The sequence below is a fragment of the Daphnia carinata genome, chromosome 2 (assembly GCF_022539665.2).
Source record: "Daphnia carinata strain CSIRO-1 chromosome 2, CSIRO_AGI_Dcar_HiC_V3, whole genome shotgun sequence".
Taxonomy (NCBI): domain Eukaryota; kingdom Metazoa; phylum Arthropoda; class Branchiopoda; order Diplostraca; family Daphniidae; genus Daphnia; species Daphnia carinata.
The window spans coordinates 7646585-7665913 of NC_081332.1; the positions used below are offsets into that span (position 1 = coordinate 7646585).

General features: G+C 39.6%; 2 protein-coding genes across 3 annotated transcripts; both read right to left on the reverse strand.

Moving 5' to 3' along the window:
• Positions 1–12394: 12394 nt before the first annotated feature.
• On the reverse strand, positions 12395–15326 carry LOC130703495 (thioredoxin domain-containing protein 11-like). Of its 2 annotated transcripts, none has more exons than XM_059497631.1 (9): positions 15089–15326; positions 14823–15033; positions 14659–14745; positions 14437–14580; positions 14164–14376; positions 13905–14096; positions 13432–13827; positions 12949–13376; positions 12395–12880 (listed from the first exon to the last, which is right to left on the reverse strand). In XM_059497631.1, the coding sequence occupies exons 1-9, from the start codon at positions 15235–15237 to the stop codon at positions 12502–12504; spliced, it is 2199 nt and encodes a 732-aa protein (XP_059353614.1). In that variant the 5' UTR covers positions 15238–15326; the 3' UTR covers positions 12395–12501. The 2 variants fall into 2 exon arrangements, with proteins under 2 accessions (XP_059353614.1, XP_057380936.1); XM_057524953.2 differs by having other exon boundaries at positions 13902–14096.
• Positions 15327–16975: 1649 nt separating this feature from the next.
• On the reverse strand, positions 16976–19014 carry LOC130703482 (uncharacterized). Its single transcript, XM_057524944.1, has 6 exons — positions 18716–19014; positions 18596–18658; positions 18044–18127; positions 17682–17870; positions 17482–17602; positions 16976–17221 (listed from the first exon to the last, which is right to left on the reverse strand). Exons 1-6 carry the CDS (start codon positions 18870–18872, stop codon positions 16981–16983), a joined length of 855 nt encoding a protein of 284 aa, XP_057380927.1. The 5' UTR covers positions 18873–19014; the 3' UTR covers positions 16976–16980.
• Positions 19015–19329: the final 315 nt, after the last annotated feature.

The window sequence follows — 19329 nt, forward strand, 5'->3', positions numbered from 1 at the left end:
CTGCTGGTACGCACATCCCACCAGTCTACATTTTCCCGCGGAAAAATTTTTTAACATCAATGACGCGAGCTAACCCTACTGGGTGTGTGGGATTCGCGCATCCGTCAGAATGGATCAACGGCGACACATTCCTAGATAGCCTGAAACATTTCGCCGCTTGCACGGGCTGCTCCAAGGATGTTCCACATTTGTTGCTACTGGATAACCATTCCAGCCATCTAGATCTAAACGTTATCAACTTCGCTAGAGATAATGGGATTGTGATGTTGACTTTCCAGCCTAACTGTTCACATAAATTACAGCCCCTGGACGTAAGCGTTTTTGGGCCATTCAAAAGCGCGCTCAGGACTTCGTTTAATGATTGGCAGGATCTCAATCCAGGTGGCCAGATTTCAATCCATCAAATTGCGGAGCTCAGCCGAAAGCCATATGAACGGTCATTCAATACATCGAACATCATCAGCGGTTTTTCTAAGTCTGGTATATTCCCCTTTGATCGTGATACATTTTCGGACGCCGATTTCTTACCATCATTTGCAACCGATCGCCTCGAAGGTATGTGTCTTCTTCACAAATTGTTAGTTTTGGAGCAATTTTAATTACCCTGGTTTCATCCACCGTGATCCTAGCGACCGTTCATCAACCGTCATCAACTGTCGTCGCACCTTGTCCAATTAGGCCTTTCCCTCAAATCAACCGAGATAGGCAACCAACAGGCCGTAAAAGGAATGCCGGTAGAACGCGCATCCTCACTAGCACTCCAGAGAAGAATTCTTTGGAACAGGATCATCTGTCAAAACGTAGAAAAGTTCCAGCTCCAGCTATTCCCAGAAAGAACAACAAAGAAAACGAAGAGAATTTTGAACCGGGAGCAGAGGCTACTGAAGATTTCAATCATTTCATCCCTCAGTTCTTCGGATCTGCCCCCAATTCCGTCACCTAAAAGAACCCGCTCCGGTAGAACAGTGAAAAACGTTCAAAAAATTGCTCTTTAAGTATTTTCCAATGTCAACTGTTTGAAGAAAAATATATTTTCTTAATATCAACGCCAGTACAATGTTTTATTCATTTTTTTTAATTATTAGTAGATGTTTTTTTATAATAAGTAGACATGGACGGTTTAACCCACACCCTGTCCGGTTTCACCCCGCATACCCACACAGCACAACTGGCTCCTAGGTACCTCCTCAGAGCATCCTGCTATCCTCCTCACTCTTTCCCATAACCGTCCTCGATTCCTCTTACAAGCTTCTTTTTGGTTACCTGGTAGCTGCCTGACAGGCTCCTCAGTCCCTCTTGCATCATCCTCAGGTAGTACCAACAACCTCCCAAGGTATTAGCATATAGAATAGAACCAATACAGAACCAATTATAGAACCAAGCATTATAATGCAAATAAAATAAAAAATTAATGTTAATGGACAGTATATTATTTGAAATAGTTGATTCTAATTCAAAAGCTTGATGTTCCATTGAAATTGGCAATGAAATAGGACTGACTCCAAATATTTTAGGTCAGCCCTATTTTATCAAGGCATTACACCTATTTCTAATTAGAAATAGGAGTATTTTTCAAAAATTAATCCAAATGGAACTATGAGCCTTCAATCCGGTAGGCAGAATGTTGCGAAAAAAACGTCGGTTTATATCCATTTTCCTTTTTAAAACACCGATGGTGTTTACTAACTACTTAAATGGTTCACAAAACCTTTTTTTCCTGTGCTATTTTAATTAATATTACAGGAGAACATGAACTATATTGTATTTAATAGAGTTCATTTAACAAAATACTATTAAAGCAAAATCAGAAATATTTATTACTTATATTGCACTTTATAGTGGTCACAACAAACTTTTCAAATTTCATAAATTTTTTACTATTTCATACCACTATCGTTACGTAATTCTAAATTTCTAATTTTTAATTCTAATTTGAAATGGTAAACCCCAAAATTTACATTATCTAACAATCCTACTTGAGCCAAATGTTTTTGCGATACTTTAAAACTCACGAGTCTTACTCTCATGGAGGGACCTCCTAAAGCACTCCTGAGCATGTCACCAACAATTTCTTGAATTGAAAATACTGGCATGTTTTTCCACAACTTTCCAGCGTCTTGTGGCCCTCCTCAGTACATCTCAACGGTATGTTTGATGCGCTGGGGAGGCTAAGAGCCTTTTAGGAGGTTCCCAGGAAGGGGATGTGCCGTGTGGGTAGTTTAACATGGGTTAATTTTTTTTTAAATTTCAAAATCTAATAACACCTTTGTTTATCATCGGGCGATCATGAAAGAATTACAGGACCTAGCGCAAAGTTTGGCGATTCAACTGCCGCAAAAAAATTAACGGAATTGCGAACCAGTGAAAAGTTATTCACTTACAGCGAATTCCGTTCGGACTAGCCCCGGTCTCCCCTACATGAATATTGTCGCATAATTTTTATAATATGCAATAGCCATGCAAAGGAAGATTAAACAAATCTGTCATTCTGTGTCATTGCAGATGTAAAAGTATCTCACAAAATGTTAATAAATGGAAAATATTACTCAAAGCTATCTGTTCATATTCTGCAACTGGATTTGAACCATTAATCTTCGGGTTGACAATGGGAGCTTATGTAAAAAATAAAAGAATTGTGATCACCCATTACATAAATATTATCACATGATTTTCATGACAAATGCAACAGCCATGTAGAGAAAAGTTTATCGATTCTATTGATGCCAGTACTTGTTGATATTACGTTAGTTTAAGGTGTCATTGAAGATTTAAAAGTATTTCACAAAATGTGATAAAAAAGAGAAAAAATTTGGCAAAATTAAATTTATTTGCTACAACTGGAATTGAACCACGAATCTTTGGGTTGACAATTTGTAAATTGTTCGAGCGAGTTTTAGCTCGTGATCAGCAATTTCGGTGGTGAGTAAATGAAGGAAGACATTGACTGTGTGCGACACTGTATTCCAGCTGTTCCTCAGCAAACAAAAAGGAAGGGGAAAAGCGGGAGATGATGAGAGAAGGGGGGAATCCAGGTAGGCGTATATTCCATTCGAACTTCTCAGCCATTGTCAGCACTGCAAGTGAGAGGGAAGGAATCTTCCAAGTGAAAGTATACGGTATGTTCTCCCTTCCATTTCTTTTTTTTTTTTTTTTTTTTAACTTGTAGGGAATGCTCTGTTGTTGTTTCTATCACGCCCTCTGAAACGGCTGCCGCTGCTTGGGTTGTAGAATCTTCGGTTATTGTTATCCCTGTTATAACTTTAATAACAACAAAGGTATAGCAATCGTTGTGAGCAAAACTAGTAAATGAAGAAGGCCGGTTGGGTGGGTTAATAGACAGTCAATGTCTTCCTTCATTTACTCACAATCGAATTGCTCATCGCGAGCTAAAGCTCGCTCGAAAAATTTACAAATTGTAAGTAAATTTGGTCGACATTGACTGTGTCTTGGAAGCAGAATTACACTGTCGCTAAGAATATTGAGACCTTCTACTAAAATTCTCTGTTCCTAGTCCTCAGATGACTCCTGCAAGTCCTGAAGGATTGAATGGCCTACCGACTGAGCAATCGCGGTAATTTCACGTCGATAAAACTTTGCAAATGTGGACTCGCGAGTCCAGTGGCCCTGGTTTAAAATAGCTGCAGCCTTTGAAGCAGCTGCACCCCTTGCAGAGTGTGCTGAGAATACCATGTTATCGATGCCCGCGTCCTTTAACTGTTCCTTAATCCAGCGGCCAATTGTTGAGCTGGACGCCGGGTTATGTGGCCTATTTGAACCTACGAACAGGTTGTTGATATTTCGCTCACTCCTTAGGCCAGCTGTGCGCTGGACGTAAGCTCCTAAGCAAGAAACTGGACAGATCGAAGGATTCTGGGGCCAGGCCTCTATGACGATCTGATGAAGTGGGCCTGAATGTTGAGCCTTTCTTGGTCTGTCTAGTGCGGATCTTCGACAGACAGAATGGGATCAGGCTGAAAGGGGGGAATCAAAAACCGGCGAGGTTCTCCCAGCTCCCGGTTGAGGGAACCGGCTGGCAAAGACTGGAAGCTGTGCGTTCCAAGACCTCGCGAAAAGGTCTATTTCCGTCTTCCAAATGGATTGAACGCTCTGGAATGAGCGTGGGTCCAGTTTCCAATCTCCGGCTTCCTTGATTCTGCATCGGCCAGAATATTCGTTACACCAGGAACATATACGGCGCTTATGGACAGTTGTCTCTGTTCGCACCACGTAGTGATGGAAAGAGCAATCGAGCAAAGCTCTTCTGACTTGCATCCGCCCAACCTGTTAATGTAGCTCACGGCGGAGGTGTTATCCATCTTTAACTCGATGGAAGTGTTACGCGCCGTTGCAGTGAAACATTGCAGTGCTTTTAGCGATGCCAAGAGCTCCAAAAAATTTATGTGCTTTACCCTCTCTTCTTTTAACCAAGGGCCCCCTGCCTTGATTCCCTGGCACACTGACCCCCAACCAGTAAGCGATGCATCCGATGAAATGAAAATTTCCGGGGTCGGAAAAACGAGAGAGCGCCCAGAAGTGAAATCGGCCTCCGATAGTTACCATAGTAGGTCGGTCTTGGCGTCAGAGGAAAGCAAGAAGGAGCATCCTGTGGTGTTTTGGGGCTCCGATAATGAATTCACAAGACCTTGAAGGCTACGGAAGTGCGCTTGTGCGTAATTAACCGTCAGCGTCGCCCAGTTTAGGTTCCCGATAATCTTTTCTAGTTCCTTTCTAGATATGTGCGATCTCTTGAGTGCTCTTTTACAGAGTCGTTGAATGTCCACCTTCTTCCTGTCCGGCAGATGGAGCTTCAGCGTGGTTGTGTCAATTATGAGCCCTATATATTCCAATGATTGCACCGACTCTTCTACTGATTTCTCGACGCTAATCACAAACCCCAATGACTCCAGAAGCGATTTGACTTGTCTTGCAGCGCTTCTAGTTCTTGATTGGGTTTGAGCTATGATCAGGATATCGTCCAGATACATGACCAAACGGAGACACCGCATTCGAAGATAAGCTACTACCACCCTCAGAAGCTTGGTAAAAACCCATGGAGCTAGGCTGAGGCCGAAAGGAAGACATACAAACTCATAAAACTCGCCCCCAAGTGAAACAAAGAAACTGCCGATGTTCCTCAAAGAAAGGAACTGTCAAATAGGCGTCCTTAAGGTCTAATTTCGCTAGCCAATCGCTCTGCCGAACAGTATGTCTAACGGTTGAAATGCCCTTCATCTTGAATCGATGCTGCACTAAAAACTTGTTGAGATCCTTAAGGTTGATGATTGGGCGGAAACCACCCGATCTCTTAGCGACTAAAAACATGCTGCTGATGAAGCCCCGACCCTAAGCCTTAACTATAGCTCCTTTCTCCAGGAGAGAAACCACTTCCTTCTAACAGCACGACTGTTGAAGAAGATCCATTGGGGCGTTTGGTCGGACGAAGTTTTGAAAGGGATGTGAAAAAAATTCTACCTGGGAACCCTGGGATACCGTTGAAAGGATCCATGGGTCGAGAGTCAGTTTGGACCATTCCGTAATGAAACGGGCAATGCGTCCACCAAAGGAATTTTTAAACGCTAAATTAGTAGACTCGAACCGGTCAGGCTGGAACTGATGATGGCCTCCTGAATGGGCTGTTGGCTGATTCCTGCTGCGTCCCCACTGTTGGTTGCCGACGCTATTACTACTAGGGCCCTTTGCTTGTGGTCTTTCCCCGGCGAGTTCCAGGGCGTTCAGGGTCTTCACCTACTCCACCAAGGAGCTTGTAAATTTCGGGCCAAACAGGTGATCCCCACCAATAGGAAGAATGGATGTGTCGTCTAGGAGGCACAACGTTCTGAGGGTAAATCTGGCTAAGAATATTTCGACGGCGTGCGGAGGCAATGTCCCGGTAGACAATGGCCCAGAGCTTAAGGGCCGTACGAATCGCTCGGTGTCGGATCTGGTCTTCTTCTTCTTTATACGGCTTCCCATGAACAATAGAGGTTTACGAGGTCCAGAATCTTGAAGGTTTGGTTTCTGTAGATTTTCTCGATGGGATCGACGTTGGCCTTTGTTGCAGCCGACCCTTTTACTGCCTTAAGGTGGATATAAAAAACCTCGTCTAATGTAGGGTTGACGAGCAGGCTAGACATTTCCCCCATCTTGGGTCTGTACGTCTCTCTTGCTGTTTTCGCTTTACAGTCGCTCAAGCCAGTCACTATCCATCTGACTAGGCTAGTAGACTTGGCCTTTGGAAAATCGAATCGAAATCGAATTTTTTGGTTAAATTCTCGTCGTCACTTGCGGAACTAGACTCTGACGAAGAGCCTTCGTTCGACATGGCGTTTGCACATTGAGAGCGGAAACAGATCTGAGGAGTTCGAATGGAATATACGCCTACCTGGACTTCCCCCCCCCCCCCCCCCTTCTCTCACCATCTCCCGCTTTTTTCCTTCCTTTTTGTTTGCTGAGAAACAGCTGGAATACAGTGTCGCACACATTCAATGTCGAACAGAATTTACTTACAATCCAAGGTCTCTCGACTATGCCACCGAAGACATAAACAAGCAGAAAACTATAATACGTCGTTTAGTATGTAGTGTGCTGTCCCAAATAAGCTCATGAGAGCTTAAGCAAAAAACTTGACTTCAACTTCTAGCAATCACCGATTAGATGAATATTATAACATGATTTTCATAAAATATTCGACAGCCATGTAGAGAAAACTTCAAAGAATCTATTGAGCGTAATATTTTGATATTGTGTTAGTGTAAAAGTTATCTTTAGTGATTTCAAAATATCTCACAAAAAAGGAAAAAAGGGGAAATGAGGAAAACGAAACTTATGAAAATAGTGCGTTGACAATATAGAACCATTGTCCTTCAAAGCATAACATGTCTTTTTGTATGTAGTCTGCTGTCCCAAATTAGCGTCATGGGGCCTTATGTGAAAAACATAAAAATTGCAATTACTGATTAGATGCATATTTTCACATGATTTTCATAAAATATTCAACAGACATGTAGAGAAAACTTAAACGTATCTATTGATCCTAATATTATTGATATTCTAGTAGTGAGAGGTATCTTTAGTGATTTTTAAAATATCTCACAAAAATGGGAAAAATGAGGAAATGAGGAAAACGAAACATAAATATTGCCTTGACAGTATAGAATATTGTAAGCTGGCTAAGGTGACGAAGTTTCTGATTTATAACCGGAATTTAGGCGAACCCAGGGATGTAATAGTAATTGGGAAAATGTTAGCTTTGGATGATTAAAAAAAATTAACAATCTCTCTTGAATAAAAAAAGAAATTCGTATGGTTTAAAAAAGTGAGCTGAAATGGATAAGCAATGAGATATAATCAGTTACTATGCAGGGTTGAACCACGGTCTAACAGGAGAGGTACCCACACGAGACAGCCGGTGAGAGAAGCCAGACGTACCCCAATGCCGTTTTGGTACCCAAGACATCCGCTAGGAACGCCACCTGTTCAGTTCCCCTATGCGCTGATCAGCGCATAGGGGAAAACAAGAATAATAAATGAAATTAATAGGAAATGACCAATTCAGACCAAAATTTGACTGATCCGCTAGCGCTTCATTGGTTTCAAGACTTTCCCAACACTCAGAATAAGAGCCAACCATTTTAGGTATCCAAATAATATGCTATAAATATGCCAAAACCATCGAATGTTTCATTTTGGCTGGCGGCAATAGAAAATAGAAGGAAAAAAATCCGTTTGCTGATCGAGATTTATTATTGTGACAGGCATGCCAAGAAAATTTTCACATACTCAACAAAAAAGCTTTCAATAAGAATAAGGTAAAGAAAAAGTTACCGAAAGACGGTTCGAGTTATTTAGACAATTGATGAACGGCTACATCCAAACACGGTGACAATTTTTTTTTATTAATATTTTTTTTTTCACTTGGGACTTTCCCCGTTAACTCGACATTATTCGTTCATTTCTTTTGGTTGGGTTTGCAGCAAAAACTGTGCAACCTTTCCCACCTAAATAGTTAAAGTAAAAAAAAAAAAGTTACGCACTTTCCTTTTGATTTACGATGAGATTTTTTTAATGGCACGATGTCACGACGTCTCTATGCATATGCACAATTTTCATGTGAAACGTATTTGAAACGAAAGTATGAGTTACAGCTGCGGGACTCTGCACCGCCGCGCAATTAGTGATACAAGAAGAAAAATTGAATTAAAAAAAAAGCAAAGCATTTCACCAAGATGCCGACGACTTCAAAAGAACGAAAACACTGGTAAAAGTTATTTATTATTTAAACTTATAATTAAAAATAGTACTTTTTGTCAGAAAACCCACTGAGAGGACTAGCAGGCATTGTAAACAAGGGGAACTGAACAGGTGGCGTTCGTAGCGGATTTTCCAGGTAGCAAAAAAGAAAACGGGTACATTTGGATTCTCTGGCGTGTGGGTACCTCTCCTGTTAGACCGTGGTTGAACCACCGACTTCCAAACTTGCACACCAAAGCCTTATGACTGTGCTAGGTAGCCGGTGAAATAGGACTGAAACGAAATAGGAGTGGAGAAATAGGACTGAAACGAAATAGGACTGGGAGAAATAGGACTGACTTTTAAAAACTTTTATGAGAGTCCTATTTCTCCATGGCATCAGTCCTATTTCTCCTCGGCATCAGTCCTATTTCATTTACCTTGTTCCAAGGGGAACGATGAGCCTCCAATCCATTACAGCAGAACGTGAACTGTATTGTATTTAATAGAGTTCATTTAACAAAATACTATTAGACATACTACAGAAATATTTATTACTTATATTGCACATTATGTGGTCATAACCAACTTTTCCAATTGAACTAATGTTTTACTATTTCATACATCTTTCGTTATATACAGCTCTTACATATTCTGATATTGCTCTAATAGAATTTTATTAAATGAACTCTATTAGATTCAAAATAATTCATCTTCCCCAGCAATTAAAATTAAAATAGGATAAGAGATAAAAAATTTGTGAACCATTTAAATAATGAGTAAACGCCATCGGTTTTTTTTAAAGGAAAATGGATATAAGCCGGCGCTCTTACGCTCTTACTTGGAGACTCATCGTTTCGCTTGGAACAAGGTAAATGGAGTAGGACTATTTTTAAGGAGAAATAGGACTGATGCCGAGAAGAAATAGGACTGTCATAAAAGTTCTTAAAAGTCAGTCCTATTTTTCCCAGTCCTATTTCTCCAGTCCTATTTCGTTTCAGTCCAATTTCACCCCATCCTGTGCTATGAACGCTCTACAATTTTTGGTATACAACTTATACATATGAATATAGTCTGCTGTCCAGATTTAGCGGTCATGGGAGCTCATGGGAAAATAGACTAAAATCAGTCAGCAATTAAATGAATAGTATATGTCTACGTTGGTAACAAATTTTTAACGCATTGTTACGAAACAGTCGACGAACATTCTTACGGCAATATTTGGTAGGATAGGGCAAGTTAAAAACAATTTTTCCGGTTTAAAATTTCGGACATTACGGCGTGTTTACGGGAAGTGTTTATGCTTTTTTTCCGATAATTTCAATCATACTTATTTTTTCGTTTTTACCGTGGAACTTATAACCTATTGGCTACTTAAAGAGCGAAGTGTTTAATACAATTTTAAAAATCTATATTTTATGTTTTTGGGGTGAATTCTAATCGCAAGTTACCAGGCCTGAAAAAATGAAGTCTTGTTTTGACAGCTCATTATTTTGGTTGTTTAAAACATAAATTTCCAGTCTCGTCCGAACCTCCGTAGACCTTAGAACCTACTCTCTGTGTATTCGCGCCGAAAAGTCCTGCCCTTGTTATGAACGCAGACGCGTTAGTTATGGACATAAGTCCAGCAACCGAACCATCACCATTCAAGCGACCGAGAAACCACACTTCTTCATCCATCGTCAGCCACATTCCCGTAGACCATCCGCCACTTCCTTCTCCATTACCCGTCATCATAACTACATCCGATCAAAAGTGCTTCAAACAACTTTCCATTAAAGATCGTAGATCAATGTTGTCCGCCTTAACTGTCTCTTTCCCCCATGCTTCTCATCGTATCACCGCTGGTGGAGATCTACTCGTAGTCCCCACGTATGCGACGGAAAGAAACGTACTTCTAGACTTAAACTTAGGACCAATCTCCATCCATGTGTCCCGTACTAGACGTGAAATGGAGCCGAGGAAAATTATTGTCGGTGTTTCAGTGGAAGATTCAGGAGAGGAAATAGTTGCTGAACTAGTCTCTTATGGAGTTATCAAAGCATTAAGGTTAAATAGAAAAGATGGTGAAACTCTTATCGCCATTGAATCTATCATCCTCACCTTCAACTGCCCGCCGCCAGCAAAGGTTCTTATAGCCAATCTATCGTTCACCACACATGAGCTACGTCAACGCCCTCTGCTTTGTACTCAGTGCTGGCTCCTAGAACACTCTTGCCGAAACTGCCGCCAGAAGTCTTACTGTAAAAATTGTGCCAAGTCACACGCACCTATCCCGACATGCTCAGCCCCGACTCTTTGTCGTAATTGTGGAAGCAAATTTCACCAGGCAGACGACAGAAACTGCTCAGCCTACCAGGAAAAAGCCCGCATCATAAACTTCGTGCATTCTCACAACTTGTCGTTTCAAGATGCTCAAAGTAAACTCTCCGGTTCCTCCTTTGAGCAACCGGGAAAAAATCCAAGTCTCAAGACATCTGCTCTCACTTCAAAAACGAACGCCCGTGTACCATTAGGGGTTATTTACTCTCCGCCACAAATTGATTACATCGATATCAAGATCGCAAACCTAATCCAAGAGCTAGAAAAACTCAAATCGGAGATCTCCAACTTGAAAAGAAAACTTCAAAGCTACACTCCAATCACTGTCGCTTGCAAGATACTGGAACACAGCAACTCGAACACCAAAGTCCTAACTACCTTGAAATCGTCCCTTGACTCGGTAGCCCCACCGATCGCCAGACTAGCCCCGCAGCTACCACTAATCAATGATATGTGCAATTATATCGCAGTAAATCACCAAGTCATCTATACAGACTTCACTCCCCTTCAGTCGCCAGCTAACACCGTTAAAAAAGCATCTTCGATGCACCCAGAGCCGGACATCAACTCTCACAATGAGATCTGACCCTCTGGCTTCCCCACTGCAGCAATGGTTGTTTGTGTAGGAACTAAACCTACAGCTGACTTTTCTCATACTTATACAACCACCGCATCACTATGGGCCTCACAATCAGTACTAACTCAAATTTAAATTCACCTCACTTCATCAAATAATATTCCGGTGCTAATTTTGGTCTCCGAGGACGACCCGTTCCCGATATGGCAACGCCACACGGGAGGCACCTTAAACAACAGCAAAAAAAACAAAACATAAATTTCGTAATATTTTTCTATTGCACCCCCTTCGGTGTCTTAAGCTATTCGATTCAGAATTCAAAACTGAATAAAATGAATAAATTAGTTTTGAAAAATAAGACTGTCCAAAATTAGCAGAAATGTCCAATGAATTAGGGTTTTTGTCCGAAATTAGCAGATCGGCTTTACACACATTCCCCATAAGAAAGGCTATTAGCCCAAACGCTGTCCCAATTCGCTCTTTTACCCTATTTAGGATTTTGGAAAAGGTCATTTTAACGTACGATTTCAAATTTCTTCTTTGCATACATATAACAAAATTTATACATGTACGGTTAGTTTTATCTCATCTAAATTGCTATTGTTATAAGGAAACAACAATTTTGAGAACACAACTTTCCGTTAAGCGTAATATGAGTCATCAACATTATTTTTTCCGGCTGTGTGAGAAATCCTGCCTGCATTCCTTCGACATCCTTTGAAAATTTATGCTTGATTCGAATTAAGTGATAATATAAAATGTGAAAAACTTTATACTGTTTATTGAAGGAAACTAATGGTTACAGGAAAATGTTAAAATAAACAAACCATTGATGTTTATGCAAAAATCCAAAAATCATACAATACGGCCTTGGCAAGAAAAACAAACGAACGGTGCATTGCGTACACACTACAGAGGTATAGAAGTACCGAGAATATCTCAATAGCCAATACACGGAGTGCCTAGTGTGTACACGTGTTGCCGCGCACATAAAGGATGGCGTCACTAGCTGAGAATAGGTTGGACATGGAAATAGCTAGTTCTTTTATGGTAATTTCCCCGGCGAGCGGACATGACACTAGATTTCCCAATAACCCAGCACATGAAACCCGGAATGCTTCCCCCGATCGGCATAGAAGCCAACTGATATACAGTATTTTTTAACGTTTAATTTTAAGAAATTATGTAAAATAAATGGTTGAAAACGTAGGCAAACAATTCATAAAAGATATCAACGATATGCTTCTAAAATTTACAAAATTCATGTGATCAGACCAAGAAATCTTTTTCCGTAAAGCTTGGATTTTCAACATTTTACATTTTAGCGAATAACTAAAGTGAACAAAAAATATGAAAGTTTAAAAATAAAGCAACTAAGCGAGTAGGACGATTCCATCGCGGTACTCCTCTGGTTTGTTTCCTCCTGGAATATCAACGACTGCTTTTCTGACAGAATATCCTAGTTCTTGGAAAAAATTGCGTTCCTTCATGTAATTTTGAATCTTCGCAACTGACATCCGATCGCTGTTTTCCGGCCACAATAAATGATTACGGGATCTTCGAATATTGCGGTCAATGACAATTACTTGAGCATCTATTTGTCGTTGGGCTTCTTGTAAGCAAGCGGTATCTTGGCAAAACCGAGTAAGCCAAATTATACGATGTTTTAGACTCAACTGGGAAAGCGTAAAATTTAGCAAGTTAGCCTCATTCAATTCCAAATTATGTGGATATATACGGCTGTCATGTTTCCTGTACAAAAGAAAACATTAGTCAAACGCAATAAAAAATTAAAGATGATATCCTTTAATGCGGCAGACCTGTGGGCTGGATAAAAAATGATGGTTGGGAATTTATCAACAGTATATTGCCATGGAAGGACATTCTCTTCAGCGTCTATGGTAACAAATTTGATCTGCCGTACGTGGTTTTCATTCAGAATGAAAGACTTTCGTGAAAAAAACATCTGAGAAAGTTTCAAAAAGAAACGAGCCCCAATCTCACAAAACACGCAGCCTTTCTTTTTGAACAGCACTACTGCATCGTGCAATGGATCAAGGACGATTGGGGCGAAGTCGTCAGCTGATATCTCTTCAACGCAAACTCGCCCATCATGGCATGACTTTCTTTTTTCTGTTTTCTGTCGACTACGATGAAACCTTCTAAGCCTATTTTCTGTGTAGTTAATAACAAAATTCTGTAAGTTCTGTGTTGTCAACGGCAGGGTCATGACGTAATAGGATTCGGCCTGTGAATGAAAATAACATTCATTAAAATCGCATAAAGTAACATTTGAACAGTACCTTGGGATCCACAACGAAAACCACATGACTGCTTTGGTGAATCCGTTTAGACGAATAACCCAAATTTCTAAGCAAATTTGGATGCTGGTGTGAATCAATTACAAAGAAATTTAAAGTACGGTTTGTACGGCAACCAAGTCCCTCTAATTTCGGCAATACCGGTTCGTAACTAAATTCACATTTTTCCTCAACACCAATGTCATCGTCATTTGATTGATGTGAGTTGACAGACATATTGTAAGACAGGCATTTCCTGTTCTCAGATATACCACACTGTCTCTCCAATTCCAATCGAGAAGATTCTATTGCATCTCTATGAATTTCACTTTCTTGGATAAGTCTGATTATTCGAGGAGAAGAAACACAGTTATAGTAGTTAAATGCTACTTCTTTCACCTATGTATGTTTATACAATAGACCTAAGAATTAGTAAAGGCATTACAGTATCCATAAAAATGTAGGTAGTTTACCACCATGGTTTGATATGAAGGTCTCGAACTAGAAGTAAAGAGGATCAGCGACGGCTGTTGCTCACTAAGGTGACGTTGAATCATCTGGTTTTTTCGACCAATCGGCGAAATAAACTGCATTGGAGAATGACTGCGATGATGAATCCATTGTAGAAGCTGACTAGTGTCAATAGCATTGTCGTTATACGGATAAATCTGAAATGAGTTTACTATATTAATAATTTCAAGATTCCTCATGCACTTTTTTTTTGTACCAGCATACTAGAGTCTCATTCCACAAGTGTAAACGTAAGTCAAACTGACGAGGCATTGACAAGTTGATTCCTAGCCTTTGTGCAGCAGAAGGATTTGTGATAACTGCAAATACAACAGTTTTGCGGCTATCGTATTCGAGATATTTTAACGCTGCTCTGTAAAACGTGTAAAACCCTTTTGGCTTTGCCAAATCAAAATTGAAGAAACCTGTAACGACAACCTGAGAAAAAATTAATTTTTACTGACCACAGTGGTAAACTTAGTATAAATGATATCTTACTGATGATTGAATCAACAATATGTTAAGGTCTGCAACAGTTTCAATCCTTATAAGAGGTGTAATCAAACTTTGAACAAACTTATCGATATAGTCATATTGTAAAGGGCCATTGTAGTGAACACCTCTACTTGCTCCAACATAACCCTATTTATAACATTAAGATTACTTTAAGAGATCATAATGTTGAAAGGAACCAACAGAAAACCATTTATTGATACAAACCAATATTAATGGGAAACTCCTAAGTTTGGAGAAAGTTTTCTTGCATGATCCACTATGTACCCAACAGTTTATTGAGGCACAAAATATCTATAAAATCAGCAACAAATCACATACCAGCTATTTAAAGACATTTCTGAAAGATTAGCGAAGATTACTATCTGTACCTGTCCTTCATATTTGTTGGCAATTCTCTCAAATTCGTGAATTGCTAACTGGGAATCAAAATCCCATGGAGCATAGTACATGACTAGTGACACATCAGACTGTAGTACTGCAAAAAAAGGCACAGCAATGTCACCGTCAAAAAATTCTCTTACAGTTGCATTACTATGTAAAAGTGGTACTGCTGTTGACTGAAACTGTACTCGTAATGCCCTAAAAGCATAACATGTATTTTGTAACCACAGACACATTTGCATTAAATATTTACCCTTTCTGTAGGCTTGCATAGGATGTAAAAGCAAAAAGTATGATGACGAAAATCTCACCAAAATATTGCATTATCGTTAATAAATATTTTCTATAGCGTGAATATCTATGGAATGTGGTCGTTAACACCTGTTTTTCACCTTGCGGCATTTCGTCACACACAGTAAACGAAACTGCATACTTTGTAATATGTTTTAAAATTCTGGAGCTGTATTCAATATAACTACAACGAAACGCAAAGCGATGGCCATTGTTCCGGGTCAGAGTAAAATGCGGACGCGGACTGCGGACGGGAAAACTGCGGACTTTTAGCTGCGGACTGTCACACAATTTTTGACGGTTGCCCGCAGTTTACCGATACCACAGCAGTCCACAGTCCACGTATTATACGGGAATATAGCAACATGGTCTCACTACATATGTACAGTATGTTCCAAAAAAAATCCGACTACCCCCCTTTAAAAAAAAATGCCCCCTATCAACACTTAGTTAAGTTACTTAGTACTTTAAGTGGGTTATGCTAGGATATGGGAAAACGCGGAAAAACTATACTAGACGTTTCTATGGAAACCAGACATGAATCAGCTCGCGTCCTTACATCGCTAAGAGGTAAGACAAATTGCCGTTAGGCAAAGACAAAAATTTTTAAAAATCTACCACAAATTGTGTTTGTAGTAGGCTACGGGAGACAGACTTCGGGATGGGAAGTCTCGTCTCCATGGTAACTAATTTAATGAATCATGGCATACGCGCCTTTTTCAAAATCTTTGTTCTTATGCGTTAAATTAGTATAAAAACGTTGGATTATAGAACTGCCACAGTTCATTAGTTATTCATCAGTTCATTAACTGTTGTAGAAAGAAGGGGTGTGGTATCGTTAGGCCTAGCCGGGTACTCACAACTACGAATCAAATTTCCCGAAAATTAATTGTTTTGCGCTATTTTCGCGAAACATTTATATGAACTGTATCAGTTTTATAATCGAACCCCCGTTTTTATGCTAATTTAACGCATAAGAACAAATATTTAAAAAAAGGCGCGTAAGCCATGATTCGTTAAATTTGTTACCATGGAAACGAGACTTCCCATCCCAAAGTCTGTCTCCCGTAGCCTACTGCAAATACAATTTGTAGTAGATTTGTAAAAATTTTTGGCTTTGCCTGCCGGCAATTTGTCTCACCTCTTAGAGATTCAAGACACTAGCTAATTCATGTCTGGTTTCTATGGTAACGTCTACTGCATTTTTTTTCCGCATTTTCCCGTATCCTAACATAACCCCCCTAAACTACTAAGTAACTTAGCTATACGTTGATAGGGGGCATTTTTTTTAAAGGGGGGTAGTCGGATTTTTTTGGAACATACTGTACACTAAGTACTATATAGTTGCAGATGCACTTTTTCTTATGGGCTAAATGATAAATGCGCAGGGCGTTAGTCAATTGTTTTTTTTTTTAATATTGTCTGCTTGGAGTTTTTCCATGCGGAAGTCCCGATAAAATGTAGTTTTCCACGCGGAAATGTGGAAAAAGACCCCTAAAACTGTAAATTAAATGAGAACCCATGAAATAAATTTGTTTAGCTTATCTTAGTCAGTCATAGAAACCTGGTTGCTCCACGCTGTGTGTATATGCTACAAGGATTTGCGGGGACTTGTGGTCGAAACGCTGGCAGTTATTCAGCGAACCTAGCGGTTTCGATGGAGTACTACATGGTCCCAATCAATGAGCTATGTCCTGCCAAAATTTTGACAGCCAATCATAGCAGACCTACAAAACGAGGGAAAATTGAAATGGACGAGCTGTTCGTCATGTACGTATTCTTTGTTTATTTAATTAACTGAGTTTTAAGGCAAGTACATTTTAAATAGTTTTTGAACCCAAGAATATAACAATATCATACATGTTTTGAAAGTTTTCCGTGTATTTTTACTTTGGCAGAGGCAACTTGGAGCATAACATTTTTAAGGCGCTTAGACTCTAAGTGGTATCGCAGGGAAACAAACTCTCTTATTAGATAAGGAAAACTAAAATCCCGATGAACATCACAGAAGACAGTAATGATGTTAGCTTTTGAAATTTTTGAAATACATTTTTGAAACGAATCATGCATGACAATTTTGATGACATCTTGACAGTGTGCAGCGCGTAATCAGTTACTCCAATGCAAGGCGTGCGTAATCCAAAAGCAGTAATCATTTCAGACAACTCTTCTATTGATGAAAAGGTCTCCGGAAGATCTTTGAACGAAACATTCTTGCCATTGAAGTAATACGAAACTTTTTGGCAGTTCAGAACTTGTACTGTCCTCAATAACAGGTTACCATCTAGTAACGTATCATGATTGGTGCACAAAATTGCTTGCTTGTGGCTATTGAACGACCACATCCACCCATACCCATCATTTGGTAATTTCACCAGAAGTGTAAGTGATTGGTAAGTTGCAAAGTTTGTTTTAAACATTGCATTTGTACATTCCTTCTTAATAGGAATTGTTGCTTCTTTAAGTTCCACCACACCTTGATTGATATAACATATAGTTAAAAGTAGAATAAAATACATAATACTTTGAATTAAAAAAAACAGTAAATGTTTTACCATTGGCTGCTGTTGAGTTGTTTTGTAATTGTTCTTCTAGACTTGGAAGACTCCCTTGTTCGTTGCAAGGCTCTTGTAGAATACCAGCAATTTTCTCTATTGGTTTCTTGCTACATAATGCTGCTTCAACCTCATTTGCTTGAGAGCCTTCAACGACCACCATGGCATTTGCGTTGAATATGTCATCTACTACACAATTAAATGTAACCTAAAATCATAAACTATTGTTTACTCAAAATTACCAGCAGTCACTTCTGATTCTGGAGCAGCTGTCACACGTTCTGCTTCTTTGATGTGTGATAGCATCATCATTTGTATTTTTCCATCAACTCTACTTGCTTGTTGGTGATGGTGTACCTAACTGGCTTTTGTTTTCCCATCGTACGTTCCTCCAACTTGGGCAGTTTTAAGTTTTGATATAGCCCCGCTTGGTTCATGATGTAGAACTGGAAATGAAATTTTGGTTTCCCATAGTATTGTCGCGAGGGAAAGATAGCATTGGGATTGCCATTTCTGGAAAGGGGCGTCAGCCAACATTTAATTGTTTGCAGCACAGTTTCCCTTGAAAAGAGGCGCTACGACACGCCAATAATTAGTAAAATATGGCATTCCCTAGAATTCGTTCAACCCTAGAGATAGGGCGTATATCCTTCACGAGGGTATAAAAGCCCATACATTTTTTACCCTAAGTTAGTTCTTGTTAGTTCCTGATAGATCTTAAGTCCTACTCAAGTTCTCAAGTAAGTTCTCTTCACGTTCCTGTATTTCAGTCAAGTAAAGTGTAGTTATTCCTCCTTTCTGTTATGCATTGTATTTTCCCCTTTTAATTCAATACAATTCATTAAGTAAAGTCCAGTGTGACAGTATGATTAGACAATCTTAACATTTGATAACACTATAAAATGAACACAAACCTTTCCTCATATTCTTCCACCTTTCTTGTAAAATGTTTCGTAGTGGTGGTCTGCTCGTCACATCTACAACAAATTAAGTTACAACATCTTTTTACGTTATGAAATGTAGAGCTACATTACCTTGAATTAAGAAATGCTTTGGAAGTGCATCAGTTTTAAGTCTCCAATTTTTATAGGGATGGAACACATTTAAAATATTGACTACTTTTACCACGTCGTTCTCATCAAAATGACGACTGCATATCCGAGATGTTTCTGTCAAACGACTTGTTGGCATTACGCCTTGCCACCTGCTCAACAACGACTTTGGCACTTTGAAGAAAGTTATTCCATTTCCTTTGAATTTCCTGTAGAATTAATTTTACGACAACCACTTACGTGACAACGGTTCCCCATGGCAGCCATTCTTGCACGTTCAACTAAATGGTGGACGCCATTATTGTCGGGTTATCTCTAATTCTAGTCAACAGATGGCTCTCTGACGCTGCCAGCTCCGCCCACAAAGGGGCGGAAATTTCGACCACAAGTCCCCGCAAATCCTTGTGGTATTTACACACACCGTGGAGCAACCAGGTTTCTATGACTCTGTCTTAGTTAATTTTTAAGATTTTCTATCTAAGACGGATACTAAAATTTTCTAGGCACAAACAAAATGTAAATATGTACTTATAATTACAATTTTTTACACTTATATACACTTTTTAACATTTGAACTTGGCGCGGGAAAAAATGGC

What these genes read in the sequence shown, in the direction of transcription:
- LOC130703495 (XM_057524953.2), bottom strand. Translation starts at nt 15,237, where the DNA reads ATGCCGCAAGGTGAAAAACAGGTGTTAACGACCACATTCCATAGATAT. An exon ending in TATGCAAGCCTACAGAAAGG is followed by an intron (nt 15,034 to 15,088) that starts GTAAATATTTAA and finishes TTATGCTTTTAG; the next exon opens with GGCATTACGAGTACAGTTTC. An exon ending in ACTTGTGGAATGAGACTCTA is followed by an intron (nt 14,097 to 14,163) that starts GTATGCTGGTAC and finishes AACTCATTTCAG; the next exon opens with ATTTATCCGTATAACGACAA.
- LOC130703482 (XM_057524944.1), bottom strand. Translation starts at nt 18,872, where the DNA reads ATGCCAACAAGTCGTTTGACAGAAACATCTCGGATATGCAGTCGTCAT. An exon ending in GTGGAAGAATATGAGGAAAG is followed by an intron (nt 18,128 to 18,595) that starts GTTTGTGTTCAT and finishes TTTCATTTCCAG; the next exon opens with TTCTACATCATGAACCAAGC. An exon ending in CGATGGGAAAACAAAAGCCA is followed by an intron (nt 17,871 to 18,043) that starts GTTAGGTACACC and finishes TTAATTGTGTAG; the next exon opens with TAGATGACATATTCAACGCA.